The sequence below is a fragment of the Bolinopsis microptera genome, chromosome 10 (genome assembly GCF_026151205.1).
Source record: "Bolinopsis microptera isolate Bmic1 chromosome 10, MBARI_Bmic_1.0, whole genome shotgun sequence".
Lineage (NCBI taxonomy): Eukaryota > Metazoa > Ctenophora > Tentaculata > Lobata > Bolinopsidae > Bolinopsis > Bolinopsis microptera.
The window spans coordinates 10,560,913-10,577,344 of record NC_087081.1 but is presented as its reverse complement, the minus strand read 5'-3'; the positions used below and the strand labels follow the sequence as shown (position 1 = coordinate 10,577,344).

At 38.3% G+C, this 16,432-nt stretch overlaps 2 protein-coding genes across 2 annotated transcripts in view; one reads left to right on the top strand and one right to left on the bottom strand.

Annotated features, from left to right (window-relative positions):
* LOC134822382 (probable ATP-dependent RNA helicase ddx6) overlaps positions 1-16,432 on the bottom strand; it is a 111,823-nt gene that overhangs the window by 62,836 nt on the left and 32,555 nt on the right. The window lies entirely within an intron of this gene.
* LOC134822431 (uncharacterized) lies at positions 5,831-11,048 on the top strand. The gene is made up of 10 exons (XM_063833488.1): positions 5,831-5,956; positions 6,145-6,263; positions 6,427-6,599; positions 6,819-6,949; positions 7,201-7,322; positions 7,465-7,763; positions 8,051-8,138; positions 8,302-8,396; positions 8,699-8,825; positions 10,174-11,048. Exons 1-10 carry the CDS (start codon positions 5,871-5,873, stop codon positions 10,410-10,412), a joined length of 1,479 nt encoding a protein of 492 aa, XP_063689558.1. The 5' UTR covers positions 5,831-5,870; the 3' UTR covers positions 10,413-11,048.

The following is a 16,432-nucleotide window of genomic DNA, read 5'->3' as shown; positions in this document are numbered from 1 at the left end:
GTACCACAGTTTGTTTATGTCTGTCATATTTGAATTTTTCATCCATATAATAGATCCATAGAACAGTGTTGAGAAGAGAATGGTTTTGGCAACTCTAACTAGCACTGCTTGGTTCATGCCCCAGTTTCTGTTTGCATAACGACTCATACAAACCCAGCGGTAGACTAGATTATTGTAGACATGCTTGCTGTGCTGTTTGAAGGTCAACTTACTGTCTAGTATGACACCCAGAACTTTCGTTTGATCTGTTAGATGAATTAGTTTCCCTCCTAGGTTGAATGAGGTTGGGATTCCGGCTTGATCATATGAGTTGAAGCATATAATCTCAGTCTTATTTGCATCACAGTTTATAACCAGGCGCCAACAAGATGTCCAATATTCAATGCTGTCCATAGCCAGGTTGAGATAGAAAAGACACTCTTCTAAGTCTCTGCCAACCACTTTAACTGTCCCATCATCAGCAAACTTCAAGACACTAATCTGTTGGTACACTGAACAGACAGCCTCGATATCCATAATGAAGAATTTGAACAAAATAGGAGACAGCACAGATCCTTGTGGTAACCCATAGTCCAGGCAGTCTCTAACTGGGCCGAGAAATCCATTTATTAGAAGGCAAACTGTACGACTAAACAGAAAGCTGTCTATAGTTTTAAGATAGCAGCCATGAACGCCAGCTCTCCAGAGCTTAACAACTAGACCTTTTTTCCACACTGAATCAATTTAAGCTTTTTCGAAGTCAATGAACAAACAAAGTACCGTAAGCTTCTTCATAATATCACCTTTAATACCCGCAGTCAGCCTATTGAGGTATCTGATAGTGTTTTTGCCTTTGGAGAAACCTTCCTGATTTACATCAATAATTCCCACTTTCTTTAGATATACCTCAAGTCGTTGTGCCAAGATTCGTTCAAGCAGTTTGCCTACATACGAGGAGATTGAAATTGGCCTGTATGCACCTGCTTTGGAATATGAGGACTTTCCATCTTTTTTGAGGAACACGATCTTAGAGTCGTTCCACAACCAAAGTCCATTACGCAAGCAGAGTGTGAAGAGCCTGCTTAGTGCATGAATTGCATTTGGACCTAGTTTCTTTAGCATAGACTGATGTACTTCATGATTATCAAAACTAGCCGCTGTAGAGTGAATACCTTTCAGAGTAGCAGTGATCTCCCATGGTGTAACCGGGTAGTAAAGGGCGGAGCTGCTTGTAAATCTATCTGCCATATCCTCACTGGGCAGGAAATTGCTGTTTTTGATGTCGTCATACAGGTTGTTTATTTCCTGATAGAAAACATCATCAAATTGATCGATATTATAAACTATGTGTTTAGCGTGAAAAAACGTTCCAAACATTTCCTTCTCTATGTCAGCATTTTCTGTGAGAATAGTTCCATCCTCTGAGATAAGAGCTTCAACCATTTGATCAGATGGGGGTTTGAAGAGCTTATTGAACTCTTTCCAGAACTTTTTTGCCTGAGAGGTGTTCAGGTCATTTGTCTTTCGAAGGATAAACTGCTGACATGCCTGCTTTCTTGCTTCTTCAAATTCCTTCTTTGAGGTCTGCATTGCTTCAAATGCAGTGTCTGTATTTCTGGTTAAATACGATTTGAGGTCGAATCTTAGTTTCCCAGAAAGCACAGATAGCTTGGGGGTCCAGTAAGGTTTACTGTGTTTGGAGACACATTTCATTTGGCAGTTTTCTTTTGTAGAAACATCAATAGCTGTGTTAATAACTTCCAGCAATTCCTTGATAGTCCCATCAGTTGCTAAGCTATCGGTTTTTTCGAGTGTCAAGTCAATCTCAATGTCTCTAGTCCATTTAAACCAGTCCATTGACTGAAGGTTATACTTCTGAACATTCTCTGACCTGATTGCCACAGGTTGTGATTGAACATTGATTGATACTGGAACGTGACCTCTCAAAGGAGCCCCACTATACAAGTTAGCAAAGTGATCTGCAATTGGATGATCTATATACTTATCGAGCTGTGTGGATGTGATGAAAAAGTCAATATGGCTGCTCCCATTCCTTGCCAAGAACGTGCTTGACGAAGGTGCATGGACACAGAACTTGGACCAGTCTAGATGTTCTTCAATATATTTTCCATACTTATTTACCACAGTATCATTCCAGATAAAGTGGCGAGCATTAAAATCCCCCATAGCAATCACACCTGTACACTTGTGAAGCTTGCTCATTTCATGAGCCTTATCAAGCATAACCAACATCTCTTTCACACCTGATAGGTAGTCCAGTTTCAAATAGAGGTTGCCCATTATGTATCTTTTGCCGTTCCAAGATAACATTCCCCAAACTGAGTCAATATTTGATGAAATGTTTGAGATAACAGGAAGCTGTGTGAACATGATCTCTTGTCTAACCATGATTGCACAGCCTTTGTTGCTATTATTATTTGTATCTTCAAAAGTTTTCATGTTTGTTAATGATTTCCATTGGCTTCCAGCACCTGTCTCCTGCACACCAAATAGAAGGATGTCGTTGTCAAACGCATACTTGCTTAGCATCATGTTGCTTCTTTGGGATAGTCCGCAGATGTTGATTGTGCATAATTTACCAAACACTGTGCTATTTTGGGCATTTCTACTTGAAGTGTTATAATCGATCATAATGCATCATGAGAGAATTTAACCAATTTCTCTTTGTACACTGCACAATCAAATGATCCTGCTTGGTGATCTTTGTTGCAATGTGCACACTTGAACCCACTGGTTATTGAACAGCTATTGCTTTCATGATTTTCTGCACATTTTCCACACTCAGCTGGCTTGGTGCAATACCGGTGAATATGTCCCCAACCTTGGCACTTGTTGCACTTGATAACCCTGGACCTTCTTTTGTACTCTTCAACAATATAGCGCTGATGACAAAACTGTATCTTGTCTTTGACTACCTTCATCATTTCTTCTCGAGACGAAAATTCAAGTTTGATCATTCCATTGAATGATTTATCAGACCTTTTCCGTTGAAATTCGCATTTTGTGACAATACCAGAGTAGTTTTGCATAATCTCATTTTTCATGTCATCCTCGTTGTGATCATCATACACATGCTTAACCATGGCCACAGTGTTATAGTCTCCTGGTATTTTGATACCTTTATTACCACCAAAATGACTTGTTTCCCACTTAGACTGCACATTGTTTGCTGTGTTTTCATCTTCAAACTCAAATGTGATGGATCCTGATGCCGTTAGCCTACAATGTTTGATCACCATGCCTTTGTAATGCTGATTGAAAGCCTTACGTATATCACGACTAGTCCTTATGTTAGTATCTTCTGGTCGGAAAACAACTCTGGTACGTTTGAGTCGCTCAACATCATCAGACTCCTGTTTAGCTTTTGATATAGATTTCAAACCCTCCATGACCTTTTGTGGGATAGGACTGTTTTTGGAGATACCATTTGAAACAGCAGTACTGTAGGGTACTTTAGTGGCCGCCTGTTTTACCTTAGTTTCTACACTGTTAACCTTCACAGCCATAGCATCCAATTTATGCTCCACACGCTTCAGCTTGGAGAGAGCACTACCATACACGGAGTTGCATGGGGGGCACAGCACCTTGATGTAGCTTGGAGAGTCCTTAAGAGCTTTAAAAAGGTCAAGACTAACAGGCTTGTATGTGCAGCTAGTGTGAAAATACCACCCACATCCACTACATTCGATACCAAGACCTGATGTATCTGACCTATCTGTAACCTCTTTACAGCAAACAGAACATGGATACATCACCTTACCAGATTCTGATTTAGCAAAAATTCCTTTTACCTTTCCATCAACTGACTCAAAATCGACAAATGTACCTTTGTTACTGAATATCGCCAAAATGTTCTCATTAGCCTGGTCCCCAATTCCTCGTATGAAGACTTTGCTGCTGCGCAGTAGTTCACGTTTTCCATCCTCGTCATACCCATCCGGAGCAATCAGCTGGAATTTGTACAAAACACTATCAAGCTGAGGAGAAGTTAATTCAGATAGAATCAGGGATTTAGAATTAGAAATAGCCATTCAAAACGTTTCCAAGGTGTACGTCAATCCAGAGATGTCGAAACAAAATTGAGAAAGATATAACCCACCGGAGACGTTCCGACTTGTGGGTCGGACACCCTATACAGGTCGAAACCTGAAAATACGTGCATCCACGCTTGTGCTATATATAGCTCAAGCGTAGCACAAGGTAAAGGAAGCTTACGTATATAAATACGTAATTACGTAAGCTTATTTTACCATGCACGTTTGAAGCAAATTTGAAGTAAATATTTGATAAATGAAATAACGAAATCCGTTTTCACTTTGGATCTTGCTCTATCACACAAAATACAGTAGTTTCGACATGCATGCATCTTAACCGGTAAAAGCAAGTTCAGAAATTCAAGTTTATCATTACTCACACCCTTATATACATTTAATTGATGTTTTGGGACAAATAAAAGTGAGAGTCTCCACTTTACTTAGATAAAATTAATTGATGTTTTGGGACAAAGTGAGAGTCTCCACTTTACTTAAATAAAATTAATTGATGTTTTGGGACAAAGTGAAAGTCTCCACTTTATTTAAATACAATTGTTCGGAATTGTATATTTGATGACTTTTCATTATTACCCATCTAAATTGTGAAAATTGTTTACATTTCGTGTTAAAGTATTGTCCATTTGTTGGATTATTTTATTTTGTACACTCGACTGGAGTGAAGTCATACAATTCTGACTTTAACTTTTCCAACAAATATCTCTAATATAAATTAAAGGAATGTAAGCTGAACTCAGACGATTCAATAATCAATTAATGATAATTTATTAATTACTAATAATTTCAATTTTACAATGTTAAACCCACCCGTTTACATATCTCAAATTCTTGTGTACATCGTGCAACGACTATGATTGACAAAATGGACAAATTGTCAAATATGCTACTGTGTTAAATATGCAAGCTTTGAGCGATTGTTGTTTGCTTCTTTGCCATATATTGTTCTGAATCTCATTCTTTTGAAGAGCTTCGTGAGTTTTTTAATCTGAAAACTGACTCCAAAACTCCTCCAAAAACCTCTATTGACTCAACGTGTTCTGATTTGCAACGTTCAGCTGTTTCTAGATTGTCAATAAATTCTTTGACAGACAGAACAGCGAGATACTTCGTCATCATAGTTGTATTTCCTCATGGATCTGCCACAAGGTTTCTCAGTAGACCAAACAGATAGTTGTTACTGTAGATAGGTTTCTAGATTGTTATTGACCAAAGTTTTGAGACGCTGACTGAAAGTAGCGTAAGGATCCTGCTTATGGTTGAACACTTGTCATCAATAACAGTACGAGTCAATCTTCAGACTTAGTTTTTCAAGATAGACGGAATCAGAATATTCAGAATTCGTATCTTTTTTCTAATTGTGTAATAGTGTGTAACACTAAAACGATCAGACACTAAACCGATAAGACACCGGTAAAAAAGATAAAACACTTGCAAGCAGCGAGATAAGATAAGTAAAGCTTTTAGAATTTTGTTTTATTAAAATTTTGTTTTATTTCTTTTTAAGTGAGTGTAGAATGCGTTTAGGGTTTGCTTTATAAATTTCACGATTTATCTTATTTAAGGTCTGGATTGATTTTCCGGTCGAATAAGGAGTGCATGTTCCGAGACTTAATTCCTCTAAGAAAGCGTGTTTCCGCATTGTAAATGTAATATAATACGTTTTTGCCATAAAATAATGTTAAAAACAGATTTTAATTAGCATTCATAGATGTGTACATTTACAATTTCAAGTTTAAATTTGATAAATAATTTAAAGTTGATTTCGTACCACACCCATTAGGTTTCAACAAGGTAGTAAGCGGGCGGTAACAGGTCAGTATGGGTTGGTTCCAGCGACATTACAACTGGTGGATACTGATTAGTGTGTGTTTGGGTTCCACGGGCATGGGTCTTCCTTTCTTCAGGTACTATGTTGCTTTAATTAAGTTTGTTAATCATCTATTTTTAATTTTATAACCGTAATATTTTACGCTTGGATGTTGAGCTGTTCTTTCTCAAAATTATGTCTGAATTAAATTGCAATAATCTGTGATTAGCTCATTTATCTTGTTATTTCTGACATTCATCTTACTTATTTGCTGTAATTTCTCAGTTACGGAGCGCTTCTCCCTTATCTATCATCGCTATTCTACCATAACACCGGAGAGATAACAAGCCAGGCAGCAATGTCTCTCCAACCTGTTATACTGCTCATGGGCATCGCTCTTACAGGTACACTTGAACGAGTACAATAGAGAACTTACAAACTTCAAATTTAATTAGGAACTATTGCGGTCAACAGAATCTTGTAGCTATTTATTCCAGTAATTTACCAAAGTTAACGTTATAATTACACCTCTAAATGCTACCAGCTTCATTTGCAACATCCCAACAGGGTTCATATCGGGTATCCTGGAAAAGTACATGAACGTTCGGCTCCTACTCTTCATTCTTACCACCCTGTACGTAGCAGTGGTAGCGGTTTCTTACTACATTGAAACTTATTACTTTCTTACCATTTCTGTGATCTTCATAGGAACGCTTGCTGGCCAGATTAACATTTGTAATGTAAGTGTGACAAATGTTTTCAACTGGTTTTGTTTGAAGTTAGGGCAGCAATTTATTTATTAGAAGATACTTTCAATGACTGTTCTTTATTTTGGCGTTTCTAATTTTTAGAACTCTCCCTTCATTTGTGCAAACGTGTCAATGATACCACAATTTAAAATTGTTATAAATATAATTGCTACCAGTAAGAAATACCTAAATATCTTATTGCTATTTCAGGTGTCAAGGTTGTCAGAGTGGAACCCGCGGAAGGCAGGGACTGCGAATGGAATCATGGGGTTTTTTATGGGGATTTCTGGGTTTATCGGTTCATTCCTCTGTACTGTAGTCATTAATCCGTACAACAAACAGTGAGTTCAATTACTGATCTTCTCAAAGTTATGAAATATTTATAAACTAACCAAGACTATAATAAAAATACAATAAAACTCAAACGTTATCGTTATCAAAGCTGATTAGCTATCATGAAGACGTGACCCGCTTGTGAATCGATTACGGCCATCCACAATGGAGTACCCTCTCAATAAATGTATTTCTTTGTAGTTAAGAAGATAGTTTAAAACTTTATCATATTTAATATACTATTACTACTTTCCTCCAGACCAGTCGAAGTAAGCTGTGGAAATGAAACAGCGATGTTATTTGTAGATAGCTCAGTTATAGACCACACACAGTACATTTGGCTGGCATGGGCTTTTGTCTTAGCTTTGCTATTTTTACCCGGTAAGCTAATAGTCAGGGGTATTTTCCAAGTTATTCCAAATTAATTTGTATTTAATAACTATCTTTCCTGTAGTCTCTACTCCCTATAACTCTCGCAATAAACTATTTATCCTGTAATTCCTACAAACCCTCTTTATCACAGGTCTATTTATCCTGCGACCGCCTCTCCCGGAAGAAGAGAGGAAATTGTTTGACTCCATGATAGAGAGCTATGAAGCAGGAGAAGAGAGATCACCATTGATACAGAACAAGAACTCAGACTACGGAGAGAGGGACACTGATCCTGATAATATTCCTTATGAAATATACGCGGCTGACGAGTTTGCTGAGTCTGCCAAATCTGCCGAGTCTGCAGAACCAGACCCGGATTACAGTATCAAGGAGACGTTGAAACAGCCAAGGTTTTACGTTCTATACCTCGTGGTCTCTACTTTATCTCTGGTAATTGTACAGTTAGTGTCAAATAACATTGGAGAACATTCACAATTCACATATTAAGTAAACCAGATTTGGACCCCCTCCCTCCGCCCTCTTAAGCTGTTTTACACATAAAGATTATGTAGAAATTACAGTTTTTAGAAGCCCCCTTCACCAATAGGCCACGTATGTGTGTTTACTCGTTGTTCTAATATATCTATGGTATAAAGATACGATAACTGTCATAATTATTAACATTTCAAGTTGTGATTAATGAGTCAAATTGTTTTAAAACTGACATTTCATTTCAGACTCTACTGACTTCATCAGAATTGTACAAGGTCATAGCAATCGAAGCAATCAATGACGATAGATTTCTTAACATGGTTGGAGCATTAGGTATAGAATTATATCTTTATGATAATAATATATACGAGTCAATCTGCAGGTCAATTTGTTAAATATTTCCAGTTGATCTCTTACCGAACTTTACCGATAATTGAATGGTAATTCACCTTGCGAGATGTATTGAAGATTATTACATCTATTTTGTTTTCCTCAGCCTCGGTAATGAACGCGTTCGGAAGATTGACGTGGGGTATGATATTGGACCAGATCGGAATGAGATACACCTTCACACTTTCATTCCTTGTTATGGTTAGTTCGCTGTACTAGCAGTTGTTTAGGTAAACTGTCATGACTGTAATATACCTCGACACTTGTCTTTTATTTCTAAGAAAAAATACTGATGTCTGACTTTTTTGCCCCTATATGGGCTTTCCTAGTTCTACCAATCCACCACATGTGTTTCCTTAAGGCCGCCCGGGCGCTGTGTTCCTATGTCCAACCTGTTAGTGTTTCCCATCTGTTTCCCACTTTCTCCCACTTGTGTTCATTTTTCATCATTACCCTCAATTTGTTTTTGTTTTCTTTTATTATAACAATATTCTTAATTTCAGGGTCCTCTAACTATTTCACTTCACTACACAAAATGGAGTCGGTATGGTTACCTAGTTAATCTCTGTATAGTTACTTTTTGTACCGGGATTTTCACCTGCATTGCTCCAGCCTGTCAAGAATTATTTGGTAGGTTTGGAATTCAATTTAAATGTTTTATATCTTAAAAGTTTTAAGTGGTACAATAATGAAGATTTTTCGTCAGCTTGGTCACAGATTAGTCACACAAAAAACACGTGTCACGTATGTATCTCAAAGCTCATTATCTAAATAAGGTAGGATTTTAGAGAAGGATATTTGGTTTAATTGTAAAATATTCAACCCCAATAACTTCTTTAAGATTTAGACAACAGTTTTAGACGAACTAAATCATCCAATCTATATCTCTCACTTGAGCCGGATCTATATCACTCACTTGAGCCGAATGACAACACCTGGAACGATTCGGAGTCAAAAAAACCCCATCAAAATGATCGCAACCATCACACCCACACGTTACACCAATTCCAAAGAGAAAGAATTTAAATTTCATATTTAGTGTTATTATATTTATAAATACTAAATATGCATGTGTGCATATTTCTAATACCTTATCGGACCTTATTTGAACGGACATTAATTGAACGCTGGAGGTCCTAGCCTTCATCTTAATGTCCGTTTAAATAAATTACGTCCGTTTAAGGTCCGTCCAAATTAAAGTCCGTTGAGATTTTTTCCAACATTATTCAACTGCGAACTCATGTTTAGGATAAGACAACTTTTTAATTTCAGTCAATTGTAATGTCTATCATCGGATTCGGACTGAACTTTATCATTGGATCAATAAAAAACGAGTTATTACACAATTTAAATATTCTACATTCTAAGTATCACATTATGGCATGATCACTTTCTTGATCTTTGGCTTCCTCGTTCAATTCTTCGGAGGTATTATTTACCTCCATATGTTGTAATAGTTTACACTAAAATGCAGGACCGAGGTGGTCAAATAAATAATTGTTTTCAAAAAGCAGGTATTACTGATATGATGCTTTAAGTTTAAGCATGGAATATTCAATTCACGATAACCCATTTGAGGAAGATGACCTGTGATATGATCATCAAATCTGGTCATATTTCGTATCTGTTGTTTTTACACAACTTTCATAATCATAGACATTGATCTACAGATATTTTGACATTTTTACTGCTTAACGACTGCCATTCTTGCTTATCGTATGAACAATTAATTTACAAATTATCTGCTATAATTTTTAAAACGCCAAAAAAAAGATGACAAAATTTGGATTTTTGATGGTTTTGAATGCCTTTGAGCGTTCATTTTAATGTCCGTTCATACTCATAGTTATGTCCGTTCATTTAATGTCCGGTCAAATAAGGTCCGATAAGGTTAGTTGATTGTAACAGCAAATTAAACATTTTGAGGCGTTAGTCCTGCTTCCGGGTGGTGCTTCTAAACTAATCAATAAAATCTCAGGTCGAAAGGACATTTCAATGAAATATGCGGCGATTCTCAGCGCTGAGGGAGTAGGATGTGTTTTATTCTTTGTCATGCAACTAGGAAAAGACTTCCTGTATGGAGAGCTAGCTTTCCTTATCATGATGGGGATTCCTGCTATAGTGGCTTCGTTACTAGCATATGTTACCTTCAGCCGATGTGTGTGTCTAAATTGCTTAGAGTGGATGTACGAGAAATACAAGAATAATGACCAATAAAGAATAATGACTAATAAAGAATAATGACCAATAAATAATAATGACCGAAATTATGTTAACAAATTATGAACTAGTTATTTAATATTTAAATACTAATGCTTATTACTTTTGATGATGTCTTGATCGAACGTTTCAATTAGCTTTTATTGTTTGTATTCAACTAAAGAATAGGAATTGTCTTTTAATGTTTAACTTTTATCTGTATTTTTTATAAACATATTTGCAATTTTTAGTGTGCAGTGACCAGCACCGTTTTTTAATGATTTTGGTTCAAATAGTTTTGCCACCGCGACCGGACCAGCACTTTATCCTATAAACCCGGCTAACTTAACCGTAATTCTAACACTGGCCTCCTCTAGACCTCCAAAGTTAAAGTATGAAGTACGCCACGATCATCGTCTCTGATCTTGTGCGTGAAGTGTGAAGTGAGACAAATCTAGCTGGGGCAGAACGAAAGTTTTTCACTTTTATATTACAATTAATACTAGTCGAATCTTTTTATCTATTTATCTATTAATCTATTTATCATACATTTTTTGTACCATATACCCCTTTCTTCAGAAAATTATCAGATGATGAATTGTAATTATGAATTCATAATTGTTTCTTTTCAATTTTAAATTTGTCAACCAGCACAACCTGTTTTATTTTCAATAGATTCCCCAGTCCCCACCTGTACCGTGTACCTTACTGGGCGGCGCTTAGTCTGTCATTCCGCCTAATCTAGCTATTCTATGATTATGAACATAAATATAATATCTTGGGATCGTGTACTGTGTACCGTGTTTAATATACATGGTGGACGGTGGTACCTACTACCGGCCTAGTACATAGTACATAGTATATAATATTAATATAGTACATAGTATATAATATTAAAACATAATAGCCTTCATGCTTTAATCAGAGCCCTCTCGCTTGCAGTAGCGCGCGACTGCCGATGCGAAGCTTACTGGGCGGCGCTCAGCCCGTCATTCCGCCGAATTTCTATATCAATATGTTTATGTAGGCGGTGCACGATAAAAATAAACTTGCTCGGATTTTCAAAATTTTTGTGCCATCGTTTTCTAGAGACTGTGAGAATTTTCACAGTACCAAATTTATTATACTTTTTTGGAATGATCAGTGAGTTTCTCCTAGGTGCCATATTTGATGGTGCGCGGCTTTTGGAGCAAAATTAGGTGTAAAAGTCGCGTAATTTGACGAAATTCGTTGATTTTTGTCGTATTATTCTGTCATATCTTCGGTTCCTGAACATGAATCATGCTGAAAATTTGTCAGAACCTTCCAATCATACTTAACTTCCGAACCTAATTTAGTTGGGAGAGATTGGCCTTGATTAAGAGGTCTAAAAATGACAAAATAGGTATAAATTCGTTGATAACTCAAATTCTGACCATCGAAATTGCTCAAACTAAATTAGGTTCAGTAGAACATAAGTGTTTACGTAAGCTGACCAAATTTCAACAAAATTGTTATATGGGAAGTATTATAACTTTTCGATTGTTTCCAAAATAATGTGCTGGCCGAAATAAGAGCTAAAAAACCATTCAATGGTCAGCGCGCGCGTCTTATTGTCGATGGCGCACTGCCTAGTTTATGAACATAATAGCCTGGGGTCCCCTTGTATCACATCGTTACTCCTTGTATCACGTGGTGACCCCCACTGTCACTTCACTGTAGAGTTTCTACGATACAGGGGAGCCGCGCACGAGTGCGCGGCGGGTCATACAACGTATGACAAGTAGTAAGTAAAGGGTCCCCGGGTAAATGCGAGGATGATAATTAATCACTTTACACTCGACTGTCATTGTCCACTCCTGCGCGCAGTGTTGTGACCTCCCTTCTGCCTTCGTCGTAATTAGCTCGTATTCAGATTGAACAATTTTGAAGTCAAATAAATGTGGTTTCTTACGAAAGGTCGTATTCATGTTTTACTAGCCTGTCACGTGACCAAAACGGTTTTTTGCCCATAACTCTCCAGGGAAGCATTTTTACCCTACGTCATGGGGTGATTCGGAATCAGCGTCCAAAAATACACAGATATAGATGAATTTCATACCCAAAGGGCCTTTTCACAAGAATTTTCTTAAAATTTGTTGTCATACGTTGTATGACCCGCCGCGCACGAGTGCGCGGCTCCCCCTGTATCGTAGAAACTCTACTATAGTGAAGCGACAGTGGGGTCACCACGTGATACAAGACTGTCACGTGACTTTTTCAACCCGTTCTCTAGCTGGTCCTGAACGACTATTCGAAACCCTAACCCTCTTATCAGTTATCTGATCCCAACCCTCTTATCAGTTATCTGATCCCAACCCTAACCCTAACCCAATCCTTAACAAAAGCATATGCTGAAACTCTAACCCTAACGAGAAATTAGACTAACTTCCTTATATACGGTCATATCACGTGATCGAGACAGTTTTTCGCCTATATATCGTCAGGGGAGCATTTTAAACCTATGTCATGGGGGGTGATTCGGAATCAGCGTCCGAAAATACATCGCGATTAAGTTGGTTTCAGTAGCAATCATTTTATCTAGCTTATGCAACGGTTTAAATCGTCTCTTATCAGCTGTTTTATCAATTTTAACACAGCACCGTGCTGTACAGCCCGTTTGTTGTACAATTGATAATGGAATTCAACGTAGCAGATCTACACACACAAGAGGAAGCTTTGCATTCATCAGTAGAAAAAGTTTTAAAAGCTGTCAATACTGCAAATACTGCGAAGAACGCTGTCAATATTGAAAAATTTGAGGAACTGAATCATGCAGCACTCATGAAATGTAACAAGGACACGATGGCAAAACTCATTGAGAACTTAATATATATATATATATAACCAAATCACTGATCAGTAACATTGTTTTATGCAAATCTGCAGCCGGTACCATCGATTATGTTAAGTCAGAACTGATAAAAGTGCAGAGAGAGCAGCTAAAATCTGTGCAGGAGACTGTTCAAACTGAGATTAAAACGGAGATGAAGACATGGAGTGAAATTGCCAGGAAAAACTGCGACAATAAAGCTCCAACTTTGAAGACAGTGACGAAAGCAGTACAGTCTGCTGTTCAAGACGACGCTCGGAGCAGGAACTTCATCGTCCACGGAGTTCCGGAGGATTACTCCACGTGCCCCGCTGATTTAGCAGATGAAGTACTGGACAAGATTTTGCAACACAATAACCACTCTGATATTGTAGCTGCTAATCGTATCGGTGTGAAGAAACGGGTGGATGGTAGGCCGAGGCCAATCAAAGTGACTATGAATAGTAACGAATCAGTGAAAGAGGCTCTCTCGAGAGCAAATCATTTGAAAAAGTCCCTCTGTACAACCTACCACAGCTGGTTCGTTGCTCCAGATAGAAACCGAGAGGAACAAGCAATACATAAAAAACTCGTAGCTCAATTAAAGGAGAAAATATCTGCTGAACCGTCGAAGTATCACTATATTAACGACGGAAAAGTTTTGAGTGTAGTGAATGCATATAAGAGATAATTAACTCAGATTAATCTGTTATCTTCTTTGTTGATTTGTGTGCAATTGGGCTGAGTTTAAGAGTTTAGAATAAAGTGCGTGATTTCGCTGAATTTCAAATTTGGTACAGCAACTCGAAGTGCAGACTTTTTGAGATCTGATGAAGTATGGCCAACGGGATTGTTACTCATATAATTTCCCGTGATGATTTTTGGACCATACATTGCTGAATAGCAATCGTGAAGGAAGTCTCACCAGTAGGTTTTATTTAACTAGGCTAAGTTTTCATACGCATATTCTATAGACTATACATTTACTTACTATGATTTATTAAAGGTTAATTTCTGCCCGATGGGAGTGAGATATTGTTTGGTGTGTGAATTTTTTGATTTTATAAGTTGACTTGAAATCCCTTAAGGGTACCGGCAAAAAAAAAAAAAAAAAAAAAAAAAAAAAGCTGGTTTCACAACAACAACTGTCGGGGGCCCTTTTAGAACAATCTCGAAGATCGACTGTCAACTGTAAAGTGATTTAGTACGCTCGTAAATCCTAGTCCTACTAAATCGTTGTCATACGTTGTATGAGTATGACCGGGGGGGGGGGGGGGGGGGGGGGGGGGGGGGGGGGGCCAATGGCATAAAATGGCATAAAATGGCATAAAATGGAGACTTTTTCTATGGAGAAAATGGAAAAACCCATGAGTAATTCTCCATTTTCTGCCATGAATTTTGTCTTCGAAATTTCATCTTTAACACCATTTAACACCTAAATTGGACATCCTAACACGTTTATTTACGCTTACTAGGGGCGCAACAAGCTTATGAAAGCTCATAGTGGGCTACTAGATGCTTATACTAGGTTAGTAGAGGCACACTTCAGGCAAACTCATAATTACTCAAGCCTAGTGTAAAGTTATTTCTACAGGCTACAGCAGGAGTGAGTAATAGGGGAGAGTAATAGGCACTGAATAGTGAGACCTACATCCTCGAAAGTCGAAACAAGCTCGCACTACAAAGGGGAGGCCTGCCTTCCGAGATCGCATTACCAGGGGGAAGCCTCGAGTCCAAATTTGTGTATCGAGGGGTAGGTGCAGACTTCGATAAACCGAAAAACCAAAAAACTATTTTCGGCTAATAATGAAGAGGGTAGCATAAAACGTGGAGAAAAGTGGTTTTTAGAAAAACTTTGAAACATTTTGATTTAGAAAATTTTCGGCCAGAGTCATTCTCGATACGTACCTCTCGTATCGAGAGCTCCCGATTCCAGATTCCGAGCTCGTGTTGCAAAGGGGAGGCCTGCCTTCCGAGATCGCATTACCAGGCTAGGGGGAAGCCTCGAGTCCAAAATTGTGTACCGAGGGGTAATTTTCTAAGTCAAAATGTTTCAAAGTTTTTCTGAAAAACACTTTTCTCCACGTTTCATGCTCCCTTGTTCACTATAAGCCGAAAATATTTTTTCGGTCAAAATTTTTCAAATTTTTTCTGAAAACCGCTTTTCTCCACATTTCATGCTACCTTGGAGGACTTCGCCGCTTCGACGCGCCGCGCGAACTAGCATTCTTGCTTCGCATCGAAGCATTCTTGCTTCGATCGTCGACGATCGTTGCTCTGCTTCGCAGAGCAACGATCTCGACGGATTGACACCGTCAATCAAATGCTACCCTGTTCATTATTTGCCGAAAATATTTTTTCCCCTCGATACACAATTTTGGACTCGAGGTAATGCGATCTCGGAAGGCAGGCCTCCCCTTTGCAACACGAGCTCGGAATCGGGAGCTCTTACTGGGCCGCGCTCAGCCTGTCATTCCGCCAAATCTTTATTGTTAATGAACATAATAGCCTGGGGTCCTCAGGTAAGGGAGCTCTCGATACGGGAGGTACGTATTGAAAATGACTCTGACCAAAAATAAAAAATTTTCTAAGTCAAAATTTTTCAAAGTTTTTCTGAAAACCACTTTTCTCCATTACACTTTTCTCCATTACATGTTTCAGGTTTTCAATGGCATAAAATGGCATAAAATGGAGACTATTTCTATGGAGAAAATGGAAAAACCTATGAGTAATTCTCCATTTTCTCCATTTATGCCATTGCCCCCCCTTCCCCCCCGTATGACCCGCTGCGTGCGCGCGGCTCCCCAGGTATCGTCAGGACGATAGTGAAACGACCGTGGGGTCGCAATGTGATACAACTAAATCGCTCGCCCAAATTTTTTGTATCATGTGGTGACCCCCACTGTCGCTTCACTATAGTGTAGAGTTTCTACGATACAGGGGGAGCCGCGCATTCGTGCGCGGCGGGTCATACAACGTGTGACAACAAATTTTAAGAAAATTCTTGTGAAAAGGCCCTTTGGGTATGAAATTCATCTATATCTGTGTATTTTTGGACACTGATTCCGAATCACCCCATGACGTAGGGTAAAAATGCTTCCCTGGAGAGTTATGGGCAAAAAACCGTTTTGGTCACGTGACAGGCTAGTAAAACATGAATACGACCTTTCATTTTTATTATGACTGCTTTGTGCTTGCTAATAGTGCT